Raw genomic sequence first — 23,223 nt, 5'->3', positions numbered from 1 at the left:
TGATGTAACGTTAGCTAGCTAGCTAGCTTCAGCTGTCTGATGTAACGTTAGCTAGCTAGCTTCAGCTGTCTGATGTAACGTTAGCTAGCTAGCGTCAGCTGTCTGATGATGTAACGTTAGCTAGCTAGCGTCAGCTGTCTGATGTAACGTTAGCTAGCTAGCGTCAGCTGTCTGATGTAACGTTAGCTAGCTAGCGTCAGCTGTCTGATGTAACGTTAGCTAGCTAGCGTCAGCTGTCTGATGTAACGTTAGCTAGCTAGCCAGCTGTCTGATGTAACGTTAGCTAGCTAGCTTCAGCTGTCTGATGTAACGTTAGCTAGCTTCAGCTGTCTGATGTAACGTTAGCTAGCTAGCTAGCTTCAGCTGTCTGATGTAACGTTAGCTAGCTAGCTAGCTTCAGCTGTCTGATGTAACGTTAGCTAGCTAGCGTCAGCTGTCTGATGTAACGTTAGCTAGCTAGCGTCAGCTGTCTGATGTAACGTTAGCTAGCTAGCGTCAGCTGTCTGATGTAACGTTAGCTAGCTAGCTAGCTTCAGCTGTCTGATGTAACGTTAGCTAGCTAGCGTCAGCTGTAACGTTAGCTAGCTAGCTACCGTCAGCTGTCTGATGTAACGTTAGCTAGCTAGCTAGCTTCAGCTGTCTGATGTAACGTTAGCTAGCTAGCTTCAGCTGTCTGATGTAACGTTAGCTAGCTAGCGTCAGCTGTCTGATGATGTAACGTTAGCTAGCTAGCTAGCTTCAGCTGTCTGATGTAACGTTAGCTAGCTAGCTAGCTTCAGCTGTCTGATGTAACGTTAGCTAGCTAGCGTCAGCTGTCTGATGATGTAACGTTAGCTAGCTAGCGTCAGCTGTCTGATGATGTAACGTTAGCTAGCGTCAGCTGTCTGACTTTATTAGCAGCTAATTTTCACACCATGAACTCAATTATTTGATCAGATAAATTGGCTAGCTAACGAATACTTGTCCCACCACACTTTCTCCCTCAACTCAAGTAGTCCTATCTACCGTACTGGGCCCAGTCCCATCTACCGTACTGGGCCCAGTCCCATCTACCGTACTGGGCCCAGTCCCATCTACCGTACTGGGCCCAGTCCCATCTACCGTACTGGGCCCAGTCCCATCTACCGTACTGGGCCCAGTCCCATCTACCGTACTGGGCCCAGTCCCATCTACCGTACTGGGCCCAGTCCTATCTACCGTACTGGGCCCAGTCCTATCTACCGTACTGGGCCCAGTCCTATCTACCGTACTGGGCCCAGTCCTATCTACCGTACTGGGCCCAGTCCTATCTACTGTACTGGGCCCAGTCCCTTCTACCGTACTGGGCCCAGTCCCTTCTACCATACTGGGCCCAGTCCTATCTACCATACTGCGTCCAGTCCCATCTACCATACTGGGTCCAGTCCCATCTACCATACTGGGTCCAGTCCCATCTACCATACTGGGCCCAGTCCTATCTACCATACTGGGTCCAGTCAGAGTGTACCGGGTCCAGTCCTATCTACCATACTGGGTCCAGTCCTATCTACCATACTGGGTCCAGTCATTGGTACAGTACTACCAAACCCTACTGTAGTTCTACATGTCTATCGTTTCTTACCTGACCCATGTCATGTGACCTAGCTACTGTCAGATAATGTTGTTTGTCTACTCTGTAGCAGAACCTGTTATGCTAACAGAACATTAGCTAGAAAGCACTTTAGACTGTACGTGTTGGGACCTGTTATGCTAACAGAACATTAGCTACTGTCAGATAATGTTGTTTTGACTACTCCGTATCAGAACCTGTTATGCTAACAGAACATTAGCTACTGTCAGATAATGTTGTTTGACTACTCTGTAGCAGAAGCACTTTAGACTGTACGTGTTGGGACCTGTTATGCTAACAGAACATTAGCTAGAAAGCACTTTAGACTGTACGTGTTGGGACCTGTTATGCTAACAGAACATTAGCTACTGTCAGATAATGTTGTTTTGACTACTCCGTATCAGAACCTGTTATGCTAACATAACATTAGCTACTGTCAGATAATGTTGTTTTGACTACTCCGTATCAGAACCTGTTATGCTAACAGAACATTAGCTACTGTCAGATAATGTTGTTTGACTACTCTGTAGCAGAACCACTTTAGACTGTACGTGTTGGGACCTGTTATGCTAACAGAACATTAGCTAGAAAGCACTTTAGACTGTATGTGTTGGGACCTGTTATGCTAACAGAACATTAGCTACTGTCAGATAATGTTGTTTGACTACTCTGTAGCAGAACCTGTTATGCTAACAGTACATTAGCTAGAAAGCACTTTAGACTGTAGGTGTTGGGACCTGTAAAAATTACTACAATTATACATTCCTCTATGAAGCTAAACTGTCTGATCACTGTAGTGAGTGATCACCTGCTGCAGGAAATGTCTGATCACTGTAGTGAGTGATGACCTGCTGCAGGACATGTCTGACCTGTTGTTGAGAGACCATTAGTGGGACAGGACATGTCTGACCTGTTGTTGAGACCATTAGTGGGACAGGACATGACTGACCTATGTTGTTGAGAGACCATTAGTGGGACAGGACATGACTATGTTGTTGAGAGACCATTAGTGGGACAGGACATGACTATGTTGTTGAGAGACCATTAGTGGGACAGGACATGACTATGTTGTTGAGAGACCATTAGTGGGACAGGACATGACTATGTTGTTGAGAGACCATTAGTGGGACAGGACATGACTATGTTGTTGAGAGACCATTAGTGGGACAGGACATGACTATGTTGTTGAGAGACCATTAGTGGGACAGGACATGACTATGTTGTTGAGAGACCATTAGTGGGACAGGACATGACTATGTTGTTGAGAGACCATTAGTGGGACAGGACTTGACTATGTTGTTGAGAGACCATTAGTGGGACAGGACTTGACTATGTTGTTGAGACCATTAGTGGGACAGGACATGACTATGTTGTTGAGAGACCATTAGTGGGACAGGACATGACTATGTTGTTGAGAGACCATTAGTGGGACAGGACATGACTATGTTGTTGAGAGACCATTAGTGGGACAGGACATGACTATGTTGTTGAGAGACCATTAGTGGGACAGGACATGACTGACCTGTTGTTGAGACCATTAGTGGGACAGGACATGACTATGTTGTTGAGACCATTAGTGGGACAGGACATGACTATGTTGTTGAGAGACCATTAGTGGGACAGGACATGACTATGTTGTTGAGAGACCATTAGTGGGACAGGACATGACTATGTTGTTGAGAGACCATTAGTGGGACAGGACATGACTATGTTGTTGAGAGACCATTAGTGGGACAGGACATGACTATGTTGTTAAGAGACCATTAGTGGGACAGGACATGACTATGTTGTTGAGAGACCATTAGTGGGACAGGACATGACTATGTTGTTGAGAGACCATTAGTGGGACAGGACATGACTATGTTGTTGAGAGACCATTAGTGGGACAGGACATGACTATGTTGTTGAGAGACCATTAGTGGGACAGGACATGACTATGTTGTTGAGAGACCATTAGTGGGACAGGACTTGACTATGTTGTTGAGACCATTAGTGGGACAGGACATGACTATGTTGTTGAGAGACCATTAGTGGGACAGGACATGTCTGACCTGTTGTTGAGACCATTAGTGGGACAGGACATGACTGACCTATGTTGTTGAGAGACCATTAGTGGGACAGGACATGACTATGTTGTTGAGAGACCATTAGTGGGACTTTACATTATAGACTTATATCATACCACTGTTAGGTTCTTATTTTTCAGAGTAAATAACTCAGACTCTAGAGAAGCTTTAACCAAGTTTAATCATTTCCCAAAGGTTCTGTACAGCAGAAAATCAGACAGCTAAAGATTTCAGACTTCACAGTTTATATACATCCTACTTAAGACACTCCCCTTTCTCTCCAATCCCTACATTTCATGGCTCCACAGGAAGCTAATAAAGAGGGTAACAGGATACCAAACATTAAATTACTCTCTTCAGAGAATCTGTCCTGACCTCAACCTCTCATCTAATACCCAGATGTCTCCCTGTATCAACACATCTCTGACCTCAACCCCTCCTTCACCTAGTCCACAGATGTCCATCTGTCTCCCCATGTATCAACACATCTCTGTCCTCACCTCCTGACCTCAACCCCTCCTTCACCTAATCCACAGATGTCCATCTGTCTCCCCTGTATCAACACATCTCTGTCCTCACCTCCTGACCTCAACCCCTCCTTCACCTATTCCACAGATGACCATCTGTCTCCCTGTATCAACACATCGCTGTCCTGACCTCAACCCCTCCTTCACCTAATCCACAGATGTCCATCTGTCTCCCCATGTATCAACACATCTCTGTCCTGACCTCAACCCCTCCTTCACCTAATCCACAGATGTCCATCTCTCCCCTGTATCAACACATCTCTGTCCTCACCTCCTGACCTCAACCCCTCCTTCACCTAATCCACAGATGTCCATCTGTCTCCCCATGTATCAACACATCTCTGTCCTCACCTCCTGACCTCAACCCTCCTTCACCTAATCCACAGATGTCCATCTGTCTCCCCATGTATCAACACATCTCTGTCCTCACCTCCTGACCTCAACCCCTCCTTCACCTAATCCACAGGTGTCCATCTGCCTCTCCCATGTATCAACACATCTCTGTCCTGACCTCAACCCCTCCTTCACCTAATCCACAGATGTCCATCTGTCTCCCTGTATCAACACATCTCTGTCCTCACCTCCTGACCTCAACCCTCCTTCACCTAATCCACAGATGTCCATCTGTCTCCCCATGTATCAACACATCTCTGTCCTCACCTCCTGACCTCAACCCCTCCTTCACCTAATCCACAGATGTCCATCTGTCTCCCCATGTATCAACACATCTCTGTCCTGACCTCAACCCCTCCTTCACCTAATCCACAGATGTCCATCTGTCTCCCCTGTATCAACACATCTCTGTCCTCACCTCCTGACCTCAACCCCTCCTTCACCTAATCCACAGATGTCCATCTGTCTCCCCTGTATCAACACATCTCTGTCCTCACCTCCTGACCTCAACCCCTCCTTCACCTAATCCACAGATGTCCATCTGTCTCCCCATGTATCAACACATCTCTGTCCTCACCTCCTGACCTCAACCCCTCCTTCACCTAATCCACAGATGTCCATCTGTCTCCCCATGTATCAACACATCTCTGTCCTCACCTCCTGACCTCAACCCCTCCTTCACCTAATCCACAGATGTCCATCTGTCTCCCCATGTATCAACGCATTGCTGTCCTCTCCTCCATCAAACACATTCCAAAGCCTTCTGTCTTTCTTCAGAGATCCATTCTAACAGAACACCCAGTCTCTTTCATTTCCTATCATTCATTTACTATCTCAATGTTTAGCACATTCATTCTTCCCATGACAGACTGACCAGGTGAATCCAGGATCCCTTATTGATGTCACCTTAAATTCACTTCAATCAGTGTAGATGAAGGGGAGGAGACGGGTTAAATAATGATTCTTTGCCATTCAGAGGGTGAATGGGCAAGAAAAGATTGAAATCAAATTTGATTAGTCACAATGCAGTAAAAAATAATGAATAAGAACTAAAATTAACAAATAATTAAAGAGCAGCAGTAATAATAATCATAGCGAGACTATATGCAGGGGGTACCGGCTAGTAATGAGACTATATGCAGGGGGCACCGGTTAGTAATGAGACTATATGCAGGGGGCACCGGTTAGTAATGAGACTATATACAGGGGGTACCGGTACAGAGTCAATGTGCGGGGTCACCGGTGTCATACCTCTGCACCATCTCTCTGTCTCCTACACCCAGGATGCTGTGGTCAGAGAGGTCGTAAATTCCTGGAGGAGAATATCTCCTCATGGCCAGAGTATTTAGAGAAAGTGAGTTTTCATATAGAGAGAGAAGGAGGATATACACCCAAAAGGGTCACGTTGTGGCAATACAGACAGGTGGTTAGTAAAGTAACCTGGAGTAAAGTGAGCCGGTACTCCAGAGGTGAAGAGAGGGCAGGGTGAAAGAAGAGGCCTAAAGTGCAGGTAGGAGCCGTCTAGAAGAGGCCTAAAGGGCAGGAAGGAGCCGTCTAGAAGAGGCCTAAAGGACAGGAAGGAGCCGTCTAGAAGAGGCCTAAAGGGCAGGAAGGAGCAGACTAGAAGAGGGTTGGTCAGTGTCCTCCTAGTCCTCACTGGCTCCGTGGTCAGTAAGGATCCTTCCTCTGGCTCAGGAGGGGTCGACTAGCTCAACAGGTAGCACTACGGATCACCTCCATCCACCTGGAGACAGACAGACAGGTTAGAGACAGACAGGTAGCACTACGGATCACCTCCATCCACCTGGAGACAGACAGACAGGTTAGAGACAGACAGGTAGCACTACGGATCACCTCCATCCACCTGGAGGAAGACACAGGTAGCACTACCAAACACCACACTACTGAAAACAACAAGACAACACCACACTACTGAAGACAACACCACACCACTGAAGACAACACCACACCACTGAAGACAACACCACACCACTGAAGACAACACCACACTACTGAAGACAACACCACTGAAGACAACACCACACTACTGAAGACAACACAACAAGACAACACCACACTACTGAAGACAACACCACACTACTGAAGACAACACCACTGAAGACAACACCACACTACTGAAGACAACACCACTGAAGACAACACCACACCACTGAAGACAACAAGACAACACCACACTACTGAAGACAACAAGACAACACAACAAGACAACACCACACTACTGAAGACAACACAACTGAAGACAAGACAACACAACTGAAGACAACACAACACTACTGAAGACAACACCACTGAAGACAACAAGACAACACAACACTACTGAAGACAACACCACTGAAGACAACAAGACAACACAACACTACTGAAGACAACACCACTGAAGACAACAAGACAACACTACTGAAGACAACACCACTGAAGACAACAAGACCACACTACTGAAGACAACACCACACTACTGAAGACTACAAGACAACACCACACTACTGAAGACACCACCACACTACTGAAAACAACACCACACTACTGAAGACTACAAGACACCACCACACTACTGAAGACAAGACAACACAACACTACTGAAGACAACACTACTGAAGACAACAAGACAACACAACACTACTGAAGACAACACCACTGAAGACAACAAGACAACACAACACTACTGAAGACAACAAGACAACAAGACAACAACACTACTGAAGACAACACCACTGAAGACAACAAGACAACACAACACTACTGAAGACAACACCACACTACTGAAGACAACACTACTAAAGACAACAAGACAACACAACACTACTGAAGACAACACCACACTACTGAAGACAAGACAACACCACACTACTGTAGACAACACCACACTACTGAAGACAAGACAACACCACACTACTGAAGACAACACTACACTACCACACTACTGAAGATAACACCACACAACAGGTTGCCAAGGGAACTGACCTCTGGAAGGTGTACTGGCTCTCTGATCTGAAGTAGTACACGTGAGACTTGAAGTGGAGCTTGAAAACGTAGTCCTTCTGGATGTTCTCTGTCTCCGCGGGAACCGTCAACGAGTAGCCTAGCAACGGGAGGCTGGCCAGAGGGTAGTCATCCTATAGGGAACAGAGATGACCTTTAGACTACTGCATCCCATAATAAATACTATATAGAGATACCTGATGTTACCTGATGTGACTTGTAGAAGAACAGGCTGAAGTTGGTGAAGACCCCCCAGAGTTAGGTTTAGGTTAGAGTTAGGTTTAGGTTAGAGTTAGGTTTAGGTTAGAGTTAGGTTTAGGTTAGGTTTAGGTTAGAGTTAGGTTTAGGTTAGAGTTAGGTTTAGGTTAGAGTTAGGTTTAGGTTAGGGTCCTTACCTGATGTGACTTGTAGAAGAACAGGCTGAAGTTGGTGAAGACCACCCAGAGTTTCTGCCATCCATTACTGTTCTTAAACTTCCTCAGCAGGTTACCTGATAACTGGTTCTGATAGGGGGAGAAAGGACCAACAAGAAGAGACATTAACACAGGAGTAACCAATAGCAGAAGAGATTAACACAGGTTGTCTGGTCTTGAAGTTATAATGTTGTTATATCCCACCTCTCTGTACCAGGTTATATCAGGTTATATCCCAACTCTCTGTACCAGGTTATATCCCACCTCTCTGTATCAGGTTATATCAGGTTATATCCCAACTCTCTGTACCAGGTTATATCCCACCTCTCTGTACCAGGTTATATCAGGTTATATCCCACCTCTCTGTACCAGGTTGTATCAGGTTATATCCCACCTCTCTGTACCAGGTTATATCAGGTTATTTCCCACCTCTCTGTATCAGGTTATTTCCCACCTCTCTGTACCAGGTTATATCCCACCTCTCTGTATCAGGTTATATCCCACCTCTCTGTATCAGGTTATATAGGGTTATATCCCACCTCTCTGTATCAGGTTATATCAGGTTATATCCCACCTCTCTGTACCAGGTTATATCCCACCTCTCTGTATCAGGTTATATCAGGTTATATCCCACCTCTCTGTACCAGGTTATTTCCCACCTCTCTGTATCAGGTTATATCCCACCTCTCTGTACCAGGTTATATCCCACCTCTCTGTACCAGGTTATATCCCACCTCTCTGTACCAGGTTATATCTGGTTATATCCCACCTCTTTGTACCAGGTTATATCAGGTTATATCCCACCTCTCTGTACCAGGTTATATCCCACCTCTCTGTACCAGGTTATATCCGGTTATAGCCCACCTCTCTGTATCAGGTTATATCAGGTTATATCCCACCTCTCTGTATCAGGTTATATCCCACCTCTCTGTACCAGGTTATATCAGGTTATATCCCACCTCTCTGTATCAGGTTATATCCCACCTCTCTGTATCAGGTTATATCCCACCTCTCTGTATCAGGTTATATCCCACCTCTCTGTATCAGGTTATATCCCACCTCTCTGTATCAGGTTATATCCCACCTCTTTGTACCAGGTTATATCAGGTTATATCCCACCTCTCTGTACCAGGTTATATCCGGTTATATCCCACCTCTTTGTACCAGGTTATATCAGGTTATATCCCACCTCTCTGTACCAGGTTATATCCCACCTCTCTGTACCAGGTTATATCCGGTTATATCCCACCTCTTTGTACCAGGTTATATCAGGTTATATCCCACCTCTCTGTATCAGGTTATATCCCACCACTCTGAACCAGGTTGTATCAGGTTATTTCCCACCTCTCTGTATCAGGTTATATCAGGTTATATCCCACCTCTCTGTATCAGGTTATATCCCACCTCTCTGTATCAGGTTATATCCCACCTCTCTGTATCAGGTTATATCCCACCTCTCTGTATCAGGTTATATCCCACCTCTCTGTATCAGGTTATATCCTACCTCTCCTTACCAGGTTGTACCAGGTTATATCCCACCTCTCTGTATCAGGTTATATCCTACCTCTCTGTACCAGGTTGTACCAGGTTATATCCCACCTCTCTGTATCAGGTTATATCCCACCTCTCTGTACCAGGTTGTACCAGGTTATATCCCACCTCTCTGTATCAGGTTATATCCCACCTCTCTGTATCAGGTTATATCCCACCTCTCTGAACCAGGTTGTATCAGGTTATTTCCCACCTCTCTGTACCAGGTTATTTCCAACCTCTCTGTACCAGGTTATATCCCACCTCTGTACCAGGTTATATCAGGTTATTTCCCACCTCTCTGTACCAGGTTATTTCCAACCTCTCTGTATCAGGTTATATCCCACCTCTCTGTACCAGGTTATATCCCACCTCTCTATCAGGTTATAGCCCACCTCTCTGTATCAGGTTATATCAGGTTATTTCCCACCTCTCTGTATCAGGTTATAGCCCACCTCTCTGTACCAGGTTATATCCCACCTCTCTGTATCAGGTTATATCAGGTTATTTCCCACCTCTCTGTATCAGGTTATTTCCCACCTCTCTGTATCAGGTTATATCCCACCTCTCTGTACCAGGTTATATCCCACCTCTCTGTACCAGGTTATATCCAGTACTGTGGGTCAGGTTATATCCTACCTCTCTGTATCAGGTTATATCCCACCTCTCTGAATCAGGTTGTATCAGGTTATATCCCATCACTCTGTACCAGGTTATATCAGGTTATTTCCCACCTCTCTGTATCAGGTTATATCCCACCTCTCTGTATCAGGTTATATCAGGTTATATCCCACCTCTCTGTATCAGGTTATATCCCACCTCTCTGTATCAGGTTATATCCCACCTCTCTGTACCAGGTTATATCAGGTTATTTCCCACCTCTCTGTATCAGGTTATATCAGGTTATATCCCACCTCTCTGTATCAGGTTATATCCCACCTCTCTGTACCAGGTTATATCCCACCTCTCTGTATCAGGTTATATCCCACCTCTCTGTATCAGGTTATATCCCACCTCTCTGTATCAGGTTATATCCTACCTCTCTGTACCAGGTTGTACCAGGTTATATCCCACCTCTCTGTATCAGGTTATATCCTACCTCTCTGTACCAGGTTGTACCAGGTTATATCCCACCTCTCTGTATCAGGTTATATCCCACCTCTCTGTACCAGGTTGTACCAGGTTATATCCCACCTCTCTGTATCAGGTTATATCCCACCTCTCTGTATCAGGTTATATCCCACCTCTCTGAACCAGGTTGTATCAGGTTATTTCCCACCTCTCTGTACCAGGTTATTTCCAACCTCTCTGTACCAGGTTATATCCCACCTCTGTACCAGGTTATATCAGGTTATTTCCCACCTCTCTGTACCAGGTTATTTCCAACCTCTCTGTATCAGGTTATATCCCACCTCTCTGTACCAGGTTATATCCCACCTCTCTATCAGGTTATAGCCCACCTCTCTGTATCAGGTTATATCAGGTTATTTCCCACCTCTCTGTATCAGGTTATAGCCCACCTCTCTGTACCAGGTTATATCCCACCTCTCTGTATCAGGTTATATCAGGTTATTTCCCACCTCTCTGTATCAGGTTATTTCCCACCTCTCTGTATCAGGTTATATCCCACCTCTCTGTATCAGGTTATATCCCACCTCTCTGTACCAGGTTATATCCCACCTCTCTGTACCAGGTTATATCCAGTACTGTGGGTCAGGTTATATCCTACCTCTCTGTATCAGGTTATATCCCACCTCTCTGAATCAGGTTGTATCAGGTTATTTCCCACCTCTCTGTATCAGGTTATAGCCCACCTCTCTGTACCAGGTTATTTCCCACCTCTCTGTACCAGGTTATAGCCCACCTCTCTGTACCAGGTTATATCCCACCTCTCTGTATCAGGTTATATCAGGTTATTTCCCACCTCTCTGTATCAGGTTATAGCCCACCTCTCTGTACCAGGTTATATCCCACCTCTCTGTATCAGGTTATAGCCCACCTCTCTGTACCAGGTTATATCCCACCTCTCTGTATCAGGTTATATCAGGTTATTTCCCCACCTCTCTGTATCAGGTTATAGCCCACCTCTCTGTACCAGGTTATAGCCCACCTCTCTGTATCAGGTTATAGCCCACCTCTCTGAACCAGGTTATAGCCCATCTCTCTGTACCAGGTTATATCCCACCTCTCTGTATCAGGTTGTATCAGGTTATGACCCACCTCTCTGTATCAGGTTATTCCCCACCTCTCTGTACCAGGTTATATCCCACCTCTCTGTATCAGGTTATTCCCCACCTCTTTGTATCAGGTTATATCCCACCTCTCTGTATCAGGTTATTTCCCACCTCTCTGTATCAGGTTATATCCCACCTCTCTGTACCAGGTTATATCCCACCTCTCTGTATCAGGTTATATCCGGTTATATCCCACCTCTCTGTACCAGGTTGTACCAGGTTATATCCCACCTCTCTGTACCAGGTTATATCCCACCTCTCTGTATCAGGTTATATCCCACCTCTCTGTATCAGGTTATATCCCACCTCTCTGTACCAGGTTATATCAGGTTATTTCCCACCTCTCTGTATCAGGTTATATCAGGTTATATCCCACCTCTCTGTATCAGGTTATATCCCACCTCTCTGTACCAGGTTATATCCCACCTCTCTGTATCAGGTTATATCCCACCTCTCTGTATCAGGTTATATCCCACCTCTCTGTATCAGGTTATATCCTACCTCTCTGTACCAGGTTGTACCAGGTTATATCCCACCTCTCTGTATCAGGTTATATCCTACCTCTCTGTACCAGGTTGTACCAGGTTATATCCCACCTCTCTGTATCAGGTTATATCCCACCTCTCTGTACCAGGTTGTACCAGGTTATATCCCACCTCTCTGTATCAGGTTATATCCCACCTCTCTGTATCAGGTTATATCCCACCTCTCTGAACCAGGTTGTATCAGGTTATTTCCCACCTCTCTGTACCAGGTTATTTCCAACCTCTCTGTACCAGGTTATATCCCACCTCTGTACCAGGTTATATCAGGTTATTTCCCACCTCTCTGTACCAGGTTATTTCCAACCTCTCTGTATCAGGTTATATCCCACCTCTCTGTACCAGGTTATATCCCACCTCTCTATCAGGTTATAGCCCACCTCTCTGTATCAGGTTATATCAGGTTATTTCCCACCTCTCTGTATCAGGTTATAGCCCACCTCTCTGTACCAGGTTATATCCCACCTCTCTGTATCAGGTTATATCAGGTTATTTCCCACCTCTCTGTATCAGGTTATTTCCCACCTCTCTGTATCAGGTTATATCCCACCTCTCTGTATCAGGTTATATCCCACCTCTCTGTACCAGGTTATATCCCACCTCTCTGTACCAGGTTATATCCAGTACTGTGGGTCAGGTTATATCCTACCTCTCTGTATCAGGTTATATCCCACCTCTCTGAATCAGGTTGTATCAGGTTATAGCCCACCTCTCTGTACCAGGTTATTTCCCACCTCTCTGTATCAGGTTATAGCCCACCTCTCTGTACCAGGTTATAGCCCACCTCTCTGTACCAGGTTATATCCCACCTCTCTGTATCAGGTTATATCAGGTTATTTCCCACCTCTCTGTATCAGGTTATAGCCCACCTCTCTGTACCAGGTTATATCCCACCTCTCTGTATCAGGTTATAGCCCACCTCTCTGTACCAGGTTATATCCCACCTCTCTGTATCAGGTTATATCAGGTTATTTCCCCACCTCTCTGTATCAGGTTATAGCCCACCTCTCTGTACCAGGTTATAGCCCACCTCTCTGTATCAGGTTATAGCCCACCTCTCTGAACCAGGTTATAGCCCATCTCTCTGTACCAGGTTATATCCCACCTCTCTGTATCAGGTTGTATCAGGTTATGACCCACCTCTCTGTATCAGGTTATTCCCCACCTCTCTGTACCAGGTTATATCCCACCTCTCTGTATCAGGTTATTCCCCACCTCTTTGTATCAGGTTATATCCCACCTCTCTGTATCAGGTTATTTCCCACCTCTCTGTATCAGGTTATATCCCACCTCTCTGTACCAGGTTATATCCCACCTCTCTGTACCAGGTTATATCCCACCTCTCTGTATCAGGTTATATCCGGTTATATCCCACCTCTCTGTACCAGGTTGTACCAGGTTATATCCCACCTCTCTGTACCAGGTTATATCCCACCTCTCTGTATCAGGTTATATCAGGTTATTTCCCACCTCTCTGTATCAGGTTATATCCCACCTCTCTGTACCAGGTTATTTCCCACCTCTCTGTATCAGGTTATATCAGGTTATATCCCAACTCTCTGTATCAGGTTATATCCAGTACTGTGGGTCAGGTAGGTAGAGAAGACAGAGAGGTTAGACGGTACTGTGGATCAGGTAGGTAGAGAAGACAGAAACAGAGAGGTTAGACGGTACTGTTGGTCAGGTAGGTTGAGAAGACAGAGACAGAGAGGTTAGAAAGAGACAGAGAGGTTAGACGGTACTGTGGGTCAGGTAGGTTGAGAAGACAGAGACAGAGAGGTTAGACGGTACTGTGGGTCAGGTAGGTAGAGAAGACAGAGAGGTTAGACGGTACTGTGGATCAGGTAGGTAGAGAAGACAGAAACAGAGAGGTTAGACGGTACTGTGGGTCAGGTAGGTTGAGAAGACAGAGACAGAGAGGTTAGAAAGAGACAGAGAGGTTAGACGGTACTGTGGGTCAGGTAGGTAGAGAAAACCGAAACAGAGAGGTTAGACGGTACTGTGGGTCAGGTAGGTTGAGAAGACAGAGAGGTTAGACGGTACTGTGGGTCAGGTAGGTAGAGAAGACAGAGAGGTTAGACAGAAACAGAGAGGTTAGACGGTACTGTGGATCAGGTAGGTAGAGAAGACAGAGAGGTTAGACGGTACTGTGGATAAGGTAGGTAGAGAAGACAGAGAGGTTAGACGGTACTGTGGGTCAGGCAGGTAGAGAGGACAGAAACAAAGAGGTTAGACGGTACTGTGGGTCAGGTAGGTAGAGGAGACAGAAGTTAGACGGAGACAGAGAGGTTGGACAGTACTGTGGATCAGGTAGGTAGAGAATACAGAGAGGTTAGACGGTACTGTGGGTCAGGTAGGTAGAGAAGACAGAGGTTAGACGGTACTGTGGGTCAGGTAGGTTGAGAAAACAGAAACAGAGAGGTTAGACGGTACTGTGGGTCAGGTAGGTAGAGAAGACAGAAGACAGAGAGGTTAGACAGAAACAGAGAGGTTAGACGGTACTGTGGGTCAGGTAGGTTGAGAAGACAGAAGACAGAGAGGTTAGACAGAAACAGAGAGGTTAGACGGTACTGTGGATCAGGTAGGTTGAGAAGACAGAGAGGTTAGACGGTACTGTGGGTCAGGTAGGTAGAGAAGACAGAGGTTAGACGGTACTGTGGGTCAGGTAGGTAGAGAAGACAGAGAGGTTAGACAGAAACAGAGAGGTTAGACGGTACTGTGGGTCAGGTAGGTAGAGAAGACAGAGAGGTTAGACGGAGACAGAGGTTAGACGGTACTGTGGGTCAGGTAGGTAGAGAAGACAGAGAGGTTAGACGGAGACAGAGAGGTTAGACGGTACTGTGGGTCAGGTAGGTAGAGAAGACAAAAACAGAGAGGTTAGACGGTACTGTGGATCAGGTAGGTTGAGAAGACAGAGGTTAGACGGTACTGTGGGTCAGGTAGGTTGAGAAAACAGAAACAGAGAGGTTAGACGGTACTGTGGGTCAGGTAGGTAGAGAAGACAGAGAGGTTAGACGGTACTGTGGGTCAGGTAGGTTGAGAAGACAGAGGTTAGACGGTACTGTGGGTCAGGTAGGTAGAGAAGACAGAGAGATTAGACGGTACTGTGGGTCAGGTAGGTAGAGAAGACAGAGGTTAGACGGAGACAGAGAGTTAGACAGAGACAGAGGTTAGACGGAGACAGAGAGGTTAGACGGTACTGTGGGTCAGGTAGGTAGAGAAGACAGAGAGGTTAGACGGTACTGTGGGTCAGGTAGGTAGAGAAGACAGAGAGGTTAGACAGAAACAGAGGTTAGACGGTACTGTGGGTCAGGTAGGTAGAGAAGACAGAGAGGTTAGACGGTACTGTGGGTCAGGTAGGTTGAGAAGACAGAGAGGTTAGACGGTACTGTGGGTCAGGTAGGTAGAGAAGACAGAGGTTAGACGGTACTGTGGGTCAGGTAGGTAGAGAAGACAGAGAGGTTAGACGGTACTGTGGGTCAGGTAGGTAGAGAAGACAGAGAGGTTAGACGGTACTGTGGGTCAGGTAGGTAGAGAAGACAGAAGACAGAGAGGTTAGACAGAAACAGAGAGGTTAGACGGTACTGTGGGTCAGGTAGGTTGAGAAGACAGAAGACAGAGAGGTTAGACAGAAACAGAGAGGTTAGACGGTACTGTGGATCAGGTAGGTTGAGAAGACAGAGAGGTTAGACGGTACTGTGGGTCAGGTAGGTAGAGAAGACAGAGGTTAGACGGTACTGTGGGTCAGGTAGGTAGAGAAGACAGAGAGGTTAGACAGAAACAGAGAGGTTAGACGGTACTGTGGGTCAGGTAGGTAGAGAAGACAGAGAGGTTAGACGGAGACAGAGGTTAGACGGTACTGTGGGTCAGGTAGGTAGAGAAGACAGAAGACAGAGAGAGAGGTTAGACGGTACTGTGGGTCAGGTAGGTAGAAAAGACAGAAGACAGAGAGGTTAGACGGTACTGTGGATCAGGTAGGTAGAGAAGACAGAGAGGTGAGACAGAAACAGAGAGGTTAGACGGTACTGTGGATCAGGTAGGTAGAGAAGACAGAGAGGTGAGACAGAAACAGAGAGGTTAGACGGTACTGTGGATCAGGTAGGTAGAGAAGACAGAAACAGAGAGGTTAGACGGTACTGTGGGTCAGGTAGGTAGAGAAGACAGAGAGGTGAGACAGAAACAGAGAGGTTAGACGGTACTATGGGTCAGGTAGGTAGAGAAGACAGAGAGGTTAGACGGTACTGTGGGTCAGGTAGGTAGAGAAGACAGAGAGGTGAGACAGAAACAGAGAGGTTAGACGGTACTATGGGTCAGGTAGGTAGAGAAGACAGAGAGTTTAGACGGTACTGTGGGTCAGGTAGGTAGAGAAGACAGAGAGGTTAGACAGAAGACAGAGAGGTTAGACGGTAATGTGGGTCAGGTAGGTAGACAGAAACAGAGAGGTTAGACGGTAATGTGGGTCAGGTAGGTAGACAGAAGACAGAGAGGTTAGACGGTACTGTGGGTCAGGTAGGTAGAGAAGACAGAGAGGTTAGACAGAAGACAGAGAGGTTAGACGGTAATGTGGGTCAGGTAGGTAGACAGAAGACAGAGAGGTTAGACAGAAACAGAGAGGTTAGACGGTACTGTGGGTCAGGTAGGTAGAGAAGACAGAGAGGTTAGACAGAAACAGAGAGGTTAGACGGTACTGTGGATCAGGTAGGTAGAGAAGACAGAGAGGTTAGACAGAAACAGAGAGGTTAGACGGTACTGTGGGTCAGGTAGGTAGACAGAAGACAGAGAGGTTAGACAGAAACAGAGAGGTTAGACGGTACTGTGGGTCAGGTAGGTAGAGAAGACAGAGAGGTTAGACGGTACTGTGGGTCAGGTAGGTAGAGAAGACAGAGAGGTTAGACGGTACTGTGGGTCAGGTAGGTAGAGAAGACAGAGAGGTTAGACAGAAACAGAGAGGTTAGACGGTACTGTGGGTCAGGTAGGTACCTCCACAGCCACACTAAAGTCCACCATGGACACAGAGGTGTTGCGGTGCCAGCAGACATGAACCGTCGTGTTTCCTCTCTGTGCTGACTGACGCTCCAATGAGCTACGAGACGCACTCAGCTCCTCCTCTGACTCAGCCTCCACACCGCCCTCTTCTGGAGACTCTGAGAACAGCAGCAAGAGGAGTTGATGAAAAGTTGACGAACAGAAACAGAGGACAAGCTTTTCTTTCCCCTCAGGTCCGATAAGTTCAAGGTTGTTTCTCGGAGCACAAAACATCCTTGTCACAAAACCTAAATAAGAGAAGTGATCATGTGAATTGATGGACTCAAAGCCCATTTTACAGGCCACATGTCTATACAGTTTGGTCGTGTTGCAGGCCACATGTCTATACAGTTTGGTCGTGTTGCAGGCCACATGTCTATACAGTTTGGTCGTGTTGCAGGCCACATGTCTATACAGTTTGGTCGTGTTGCAGGCCACATGTCTATACAGTTTGGTCGTGTTGCAGGCCACATGTCTATACAGTTTGGTCGTGTTGCAGGCCACATGTCTATACAGTTTGGTCGTGTTGGAGGCCAGGTAAAGACAGGTTAGGTTAGTTAGGACTCAGCCTGTACTCTGTGAGAAGGTTAGGTTAGTTAGGACTCAGCCTGTACTCTGTGAGAAGGTTAGTTAGGACTCCGCTTGTACTCTGTGGGAAGGTTAGGTTAGTTAGGACTCGGCCTGTACTCTGTGGGAAGGTTAGTTAGGACTCCGCTTGTACTCTGTGGGAAGGTTAGGTTAGTTAGGACTCGGCCTGTACTCTGTGGGAAGGTTAGTTAGGACTCGGCCTGTACTCTGTGGGAAGGTTAGTTAGGACTCCGCTTGTACTCTGTGGGAAGGTTAGGTTAGTTAGGACTCGGCCTGTACTCTGTGGGAAGGTTAGGTTAGTTAGGGCTCAGCCTGTACTCTGTGGGAAGGTTAGTTAGGACTCAGCCTGTACTCTGTGGGAAGGTTAGTTAGGACTCAGCCTGTACTCTGTGGGAAGGTTAGTTAGGACTCAGCCTGTACTCTGTGGGAAGGTTAGGTTAGTTAGGACTCAGCCTGTACTCTGTGGGAAGGTTAGGTTAGTTAGGGCTGTTCATGGCTGCTGTGGGCCCTTTAACTCCACCTGTAGAAGTAGTAGCAGTAGGTAGTGTGATTTACTGCGGTCAGATTGACTGGTGGACTGTAAATCAGAGGAAAGACCATTCATCTGTTCAGCCAGGTCTAGGGTCAGGGGTCAGGTACAAGACTTACTGTGGTTTGATCGACTGGTGGACAGTAGATCAGTAGAAGGTCTGTTACTCTGCTCTATCAGGTCTAGGGGTCAGGTACAAGACTTACTGCGGTCTGATCGACTGGTGGACAGTAGATCAGTAGAAGGTCTGTTACTCTGTTCTACCAGGACTACAGCCATCCTGATGTCCTCCATCCATTTCACCATCTCTGATACACAGCTAGGTACAGAGTACAGACATGGGTTAGATGCACAGCTAGGACCTCTCTGATGACTGATTGTGGCCCCTGGGGCTAAATGAGTTTAACACCCCTGCTCTAGAACACCCTAAAACACTAAACCACCCTGGAACACTCTAGAACACTCTAGAACACTCTAAAACACTCTAGAACACCCTAAAACACTAAACCACCCTGGAACACTGTAAAACACCCTAAACATCTAGAAAACTGTAAAACACCCTAAAACATCTAGAAAACTGTAAAACACCCTAAACATCAAGAAAACGGAATAACACCCAGAACACATCTAGAAGAACACTTGTACCTTGCTGCCACGACGACAGACTGGCGCTGACCAAACAGAGTGAAGGAATGAGGAACTCCCCACTCATCCTCACTCTCCCTGATCTGAGGACACAGACACAGGTTGGATCAGAGGAGAGTGACCTCTACTAATTTACAGCTGTGTTATGTTATCTGAAGCTAACAGCATGGGGCCAGCTTCCCGGACACACATTAAGTCTAATCCTGGAATAAATGTTTTCTCTATATATCTGGCGTTTTAGGACGAGGCTTAATGTGTGGCCAGGAAACTGGCCCATAATGTTATGGTTCAGGTTCTGGAGACTCTTACTGTCATGCCGTAGAGAGGCAGCTGGCCGTGAACTTTGAACTGGTTGTCTGCTGTCATACCTCTGCTGGTGTACACCAGGGAATCACTGAACTGGAGGAGAGAGGGAGGAACACAGAGATATAATGAGACATCACTGTACTGGAGGAGGAGAGAGGGAGGGAGGAACACAGATATAATGAGACATCACTGAACTGGAGGAGGAGAGAGGGAGGAACACAGAGATATAATGAGACATCACTGTACTGGAGGAGGAGAGAGGGAGGAACACAGATATAATGAGACATCACTGAACTGGAGGAGAGAGGGAGGAACACAGAGATATAATGAGACATCACTGAACTGGAGGAGGAGAGAGGGAGGAACACAGAGATATAATGAGACATCACTGTACTGGAGGAGGAGAGAGGGAGGAACACAGAGATATAATGAGACATCACTGAACTGGAGGAGGAGAGAGGGAGGAACACAGATATATAATGAGACATCACTGTACTGGAGGAGGAGAGAGGGAGGAACACAGATATAATGAGACATCACTGTACTGGAGGAGAGAGGGAGGAACACAGAGATATAATGAGACATCACTGTACTGGAGGAGGAGAGAGGGAGGAACACAGAGATATAATGAGACATCACTGAACTGGAGGAGAGAGGGAGGAACACAGAGATATAATGAGACATCACTGAACTGGAGGAGAGAGGGAGGAACACAGAGATATAATGAGACATCACTGAACCGGAGGAGAGAGGGAGGAACACAGAGATATAATGAGACATCACTGAACTGGAGGAGGAGAGAGGGAGGAACACAGATATAATGAGACATCACTGTACTGGAGGAGAGAGGGAGGGAGGAACACAGAGATATAATGAGACATCACTGAACCGGAGGAGGAGAGAGGGAGGAACACAGAGATATAATGAGACATCACTGTACTGGAGGAGGAGAGAGGGAGGAACACAGAGATATAATGAGACATCACTGTACTGGAGGAGGAGAGAGGGAGGGAGGAACACAGAGATATAATGAGACATCACTGTACTGGAGGAGGAGAGAGGGAGGAACACAGAGATATAATGAGACATCACTGTACTGGAGGAGGAGAGAGGGAGGAACACAGAGATATAATGAGACATCACTGTACTGGAGGAGGAGAGAGGGATGGAGGAACACCGAGAGGGATAGGGTGAGTGAGGAGCAGAGGAGTCATGTGACAGGAAGTAGGAAGTAATGACTAACCAGGAAGAACATTCTTTGCTGTAGTCCTTTCCCTGAGAGCTTACTGAGACAGCCCAGTCTGATAAACTCCTGGATGGGTTACAGAAACAACACAGAGGAAACAATGAACAACGACATGTCTGGAAGTTAGATACACTAAAGGACAACATGAGGACTGATGTACTACAACTTGGAATAAATCAGTACAATACTTGTCAAAGCAAAGCCAGGGAAAACTGTTCTCTTACCCTGCCAGGTATAGCCAGGTCCTGGATACCTGTCAGATCTTTCTTCAGTTCTAGAAGCTTCTGGATGTTCTCCATCTTCATCATGGTTCCCTGAAGCTGCAGCACCATCTCTGATATATCAGCAAGGGCAGCTAGAGGAGGAGTGTTAGTACACACACCATCTCTGATATATCAGCTAGAGGAGGAGGGTTCTCTGAGATATTAACTAGACAGCTAGAGGAGGAGGGTTCTCTCTCTGAGATATTAACTAGACAACTAGAGGAGGAGGGTTCTCTCTCTGAGATATTAACTAGACAACTAGAGGAGGAGGGTTCTCTGAGATATTAACTAGACAACTAGAGGAGGAGGGTTCTCTCTCTGAGATATTAACTAGACAACTAGAGGAGGAGGGTTCTCTGAGATATTAACTAGACAACTAGAGGAGCAGGGTTCTCTGAGATATTAACTAGACAACTAGAGGAGGAGGGTTCTCTGAGATATTAACTAGACAACTAGAGGAGCAGGGTTCTCTCTGAGATATTAACTAGACAACTAGAGGAGCAGGGTTCTCTGAGATATTAACTAGGACAACTAGAGGAGCAGGGTTCTCTGAGATATTAACTAGACAACTAGAGGAGCAGGGTTCTCTGAGATATTAACTAGACAACTAGAGGAGCAGGGTTCTCTCTGAGATATTAACTAGACAACTAGAGGAGGAGGGTTCTCTCTCTGAGATATTAACTAGACAACTAGAGGAGCAGGGTTCTCTGAGATATTAACTAGACAACTAGAGGAGGGTTCTCTCTCTGAGATATTAACTAGACAACTAGAGGAGGGTTCTCTCTCTGAGATATTAACTAGACAACTAGAGGAGCAGGGTTCTCTGAGATATTAACTAGACAACTAGAGGAGCAGGGTTCTCTGAGATATTAACTAGACAACTAGAGGAGCAGGGTTCTCTCTGAGATATTAACTAGACAACTAGAGGAGCAGGGTTCTCTGAGATATTAACTAGACAACTAGAGGAGCAGGGTTCTCTCTGAGATATTAACTAGACAACTAGAGGAGCAGGGTTCTCTGAGATATTAACTAGACAACTAGAGGAGCAGGGTTCTCTCTGAGATATTAACTAGACAACTAGAGGAGCAGGGTTCTCTCTGAGATATTAACTAGACAACTAGAGGAGCAGGGTTCTCTGAGATATTAACTAGACAACTAGAGGAGGGTTCTCTCTGAGATATTAACTAGACAACTAGAGGAGGGTTCTCTCTGAGATATTAACTAGACAACTAGAGGAGGGTTCTCTGAGATATTAACTAGACAACTAGAGGAGGAGGGTTCTCTCTCTGAGATATTAACTAGACAACTAGAGGAGGAGGGTTCTCTGAGATATTAACTAGACAACTAGAGGAGGGTTCTCTCTGAGATATTAACTAGACAACTAGAGGAGGGTTCTCTCTGAGATATTAACTAGACAACTAGAGGAGGGTTCTCTCTCTGAGATATTAACTAGACAACTAGAGGAGGGTTCTCTCTGAGATATTAACTAGACAACTAGAGGAGCAGGGTTCTCTGAGATATTAACTAGACAACTAGAGGAGCAGGGTTCTCTGAGATATTAACTAGACAACTAGAGGAGGAGGGTTCTCTCTGAGATATTAACTAGACAACTAGAGGAGGAGGGTTCTCTCTGAGATATTAACTAGACAACTAGAGGAGCAGGGTTCTCTGAGATATTAACTAGACAACTAGAGGAGGGTTCTCTCTGAGATATTAACTAGACAACTAGAGGAGCAGGGTTCTCTGAGATATTAACTAGACAACTAGAGGAGGGTTCTCTCTGAGATATTAACTAGACAACTAGAGGAGCAGGGTTCTCTGAGATATTAACTAGACAACTAGAGGAGGAGGGTTCTCTGAGATATTAACTAGACAACTAGAGGAGGGTTCTCTCTGAGATATTAACTAGACAACTAGAGGAGGAGGGTTCTCTGAGATATTAACTAGACAACTAGAGGAGGAGGGTTCTCTGAGATATTAACTAGACAACTAGAGGAGGGTTCTCTCTGAGATATTAACTAGACAACTAGAGGAGGAGGGTTCTCTCTTAGATATTAACTAGGACAACTAGAGGAGCAGGGTTCTCTGAGATATTAACTAGACAACTAGAGGAGCAGGGTTCTCTGAGATATTAACTAGACAACTAGAGGAGGAGGGTTCTCTGAGATATTAACTAGACAACTAGAGGAGGAGGGTTCTCTGAGATATTAACTAGACAACTAGAGGAGGGTTCTCTCTGAGATATTAACTAGACAACTAGAGGAGGGTTCTCTCTGAGATATTAACTAGACAACTAGAGGAGGAGGGTTCTCTCTTAGATATTAACTA

General features: G+C 46.0%; 1 protein-coding gene and 1 long non-coding RNA gene across 2 annotated transcripts in view; both read right to left on the bottom strand.

Annotated features, from left to right (window-relative positions):
* Nucleotides 1-3,816: 3,816 nt before the first annotated feature.
* LOC121843741 lies at nt 3,817-4,759 on the bottom strand. Its single transcript, XR_006081718.1, has 2 exons — nt 4,620-4,759; nt 3,817-4,311 (listed from the first exon to the last, which is right to left on the bottom strand). It is a non-coding gene; the product is annotated as an uncharacterized LOC121843741 (long non-coding RNA).
* Nucleotides 4,760-5,793: 1,034 nt separating this feature from the next.
* LOC121843740 (FERM, ARHGEF and pleckstrin domain-containing protein 1-like) overlaps nt 5,794-23,223 on the bottom strand; it is a gene marked incomplete at its 5' end in the record, with an annotated part of 40,798 nt that continues 23,368 nt past the window's right edge. Inside the window, 9 exon segments of the mRNA XM_042313535.1 lie at nt 5,794-6,318; nt 7,557-7,708; nt 7,970-8,077; nt 17,274-17,437; nt 18,642-18,754; nt 19,081-19,163; nt 19,390-19,479; nt 20,630-20,698; nt 20,857-20,987. Coding sequence (XP_042169469.1) covers nt 6,285-6,318; nt 7,557-7,708; nt 7,970-8,077; nt 17,274-17,437; nt 18,642-18,754; nt 19,081-19,163; nt 19,390-19,479; nt 20,630-20,698; nt 20,857-20,987 — 944 coding nt within the window.

This window comes from Oncorhynchus tshawytscha, unplaced genomic scaffold (assembly GCF_018296145.1).
Source record: "Oncorhynchus tshawytscha isolate Ot180627B unplaced genomic scaffold, Otsh_v2.0 Un_contig_260_pilon_pilon, whole genome shotgun sequence".
NCBI classification, from domain to species: domain Eukaryota; kingdom Metazoa; phylum Chordata; class Actinopteri; order Salmoniformes; family Salmonidae; genus Oncorhynchus; species Oncorhynchus tshawytscha.
Note: the sequence above shows the minus strand (reverse complement) of the source record. Positions and strands in the feature narration are given on the sequence as shown.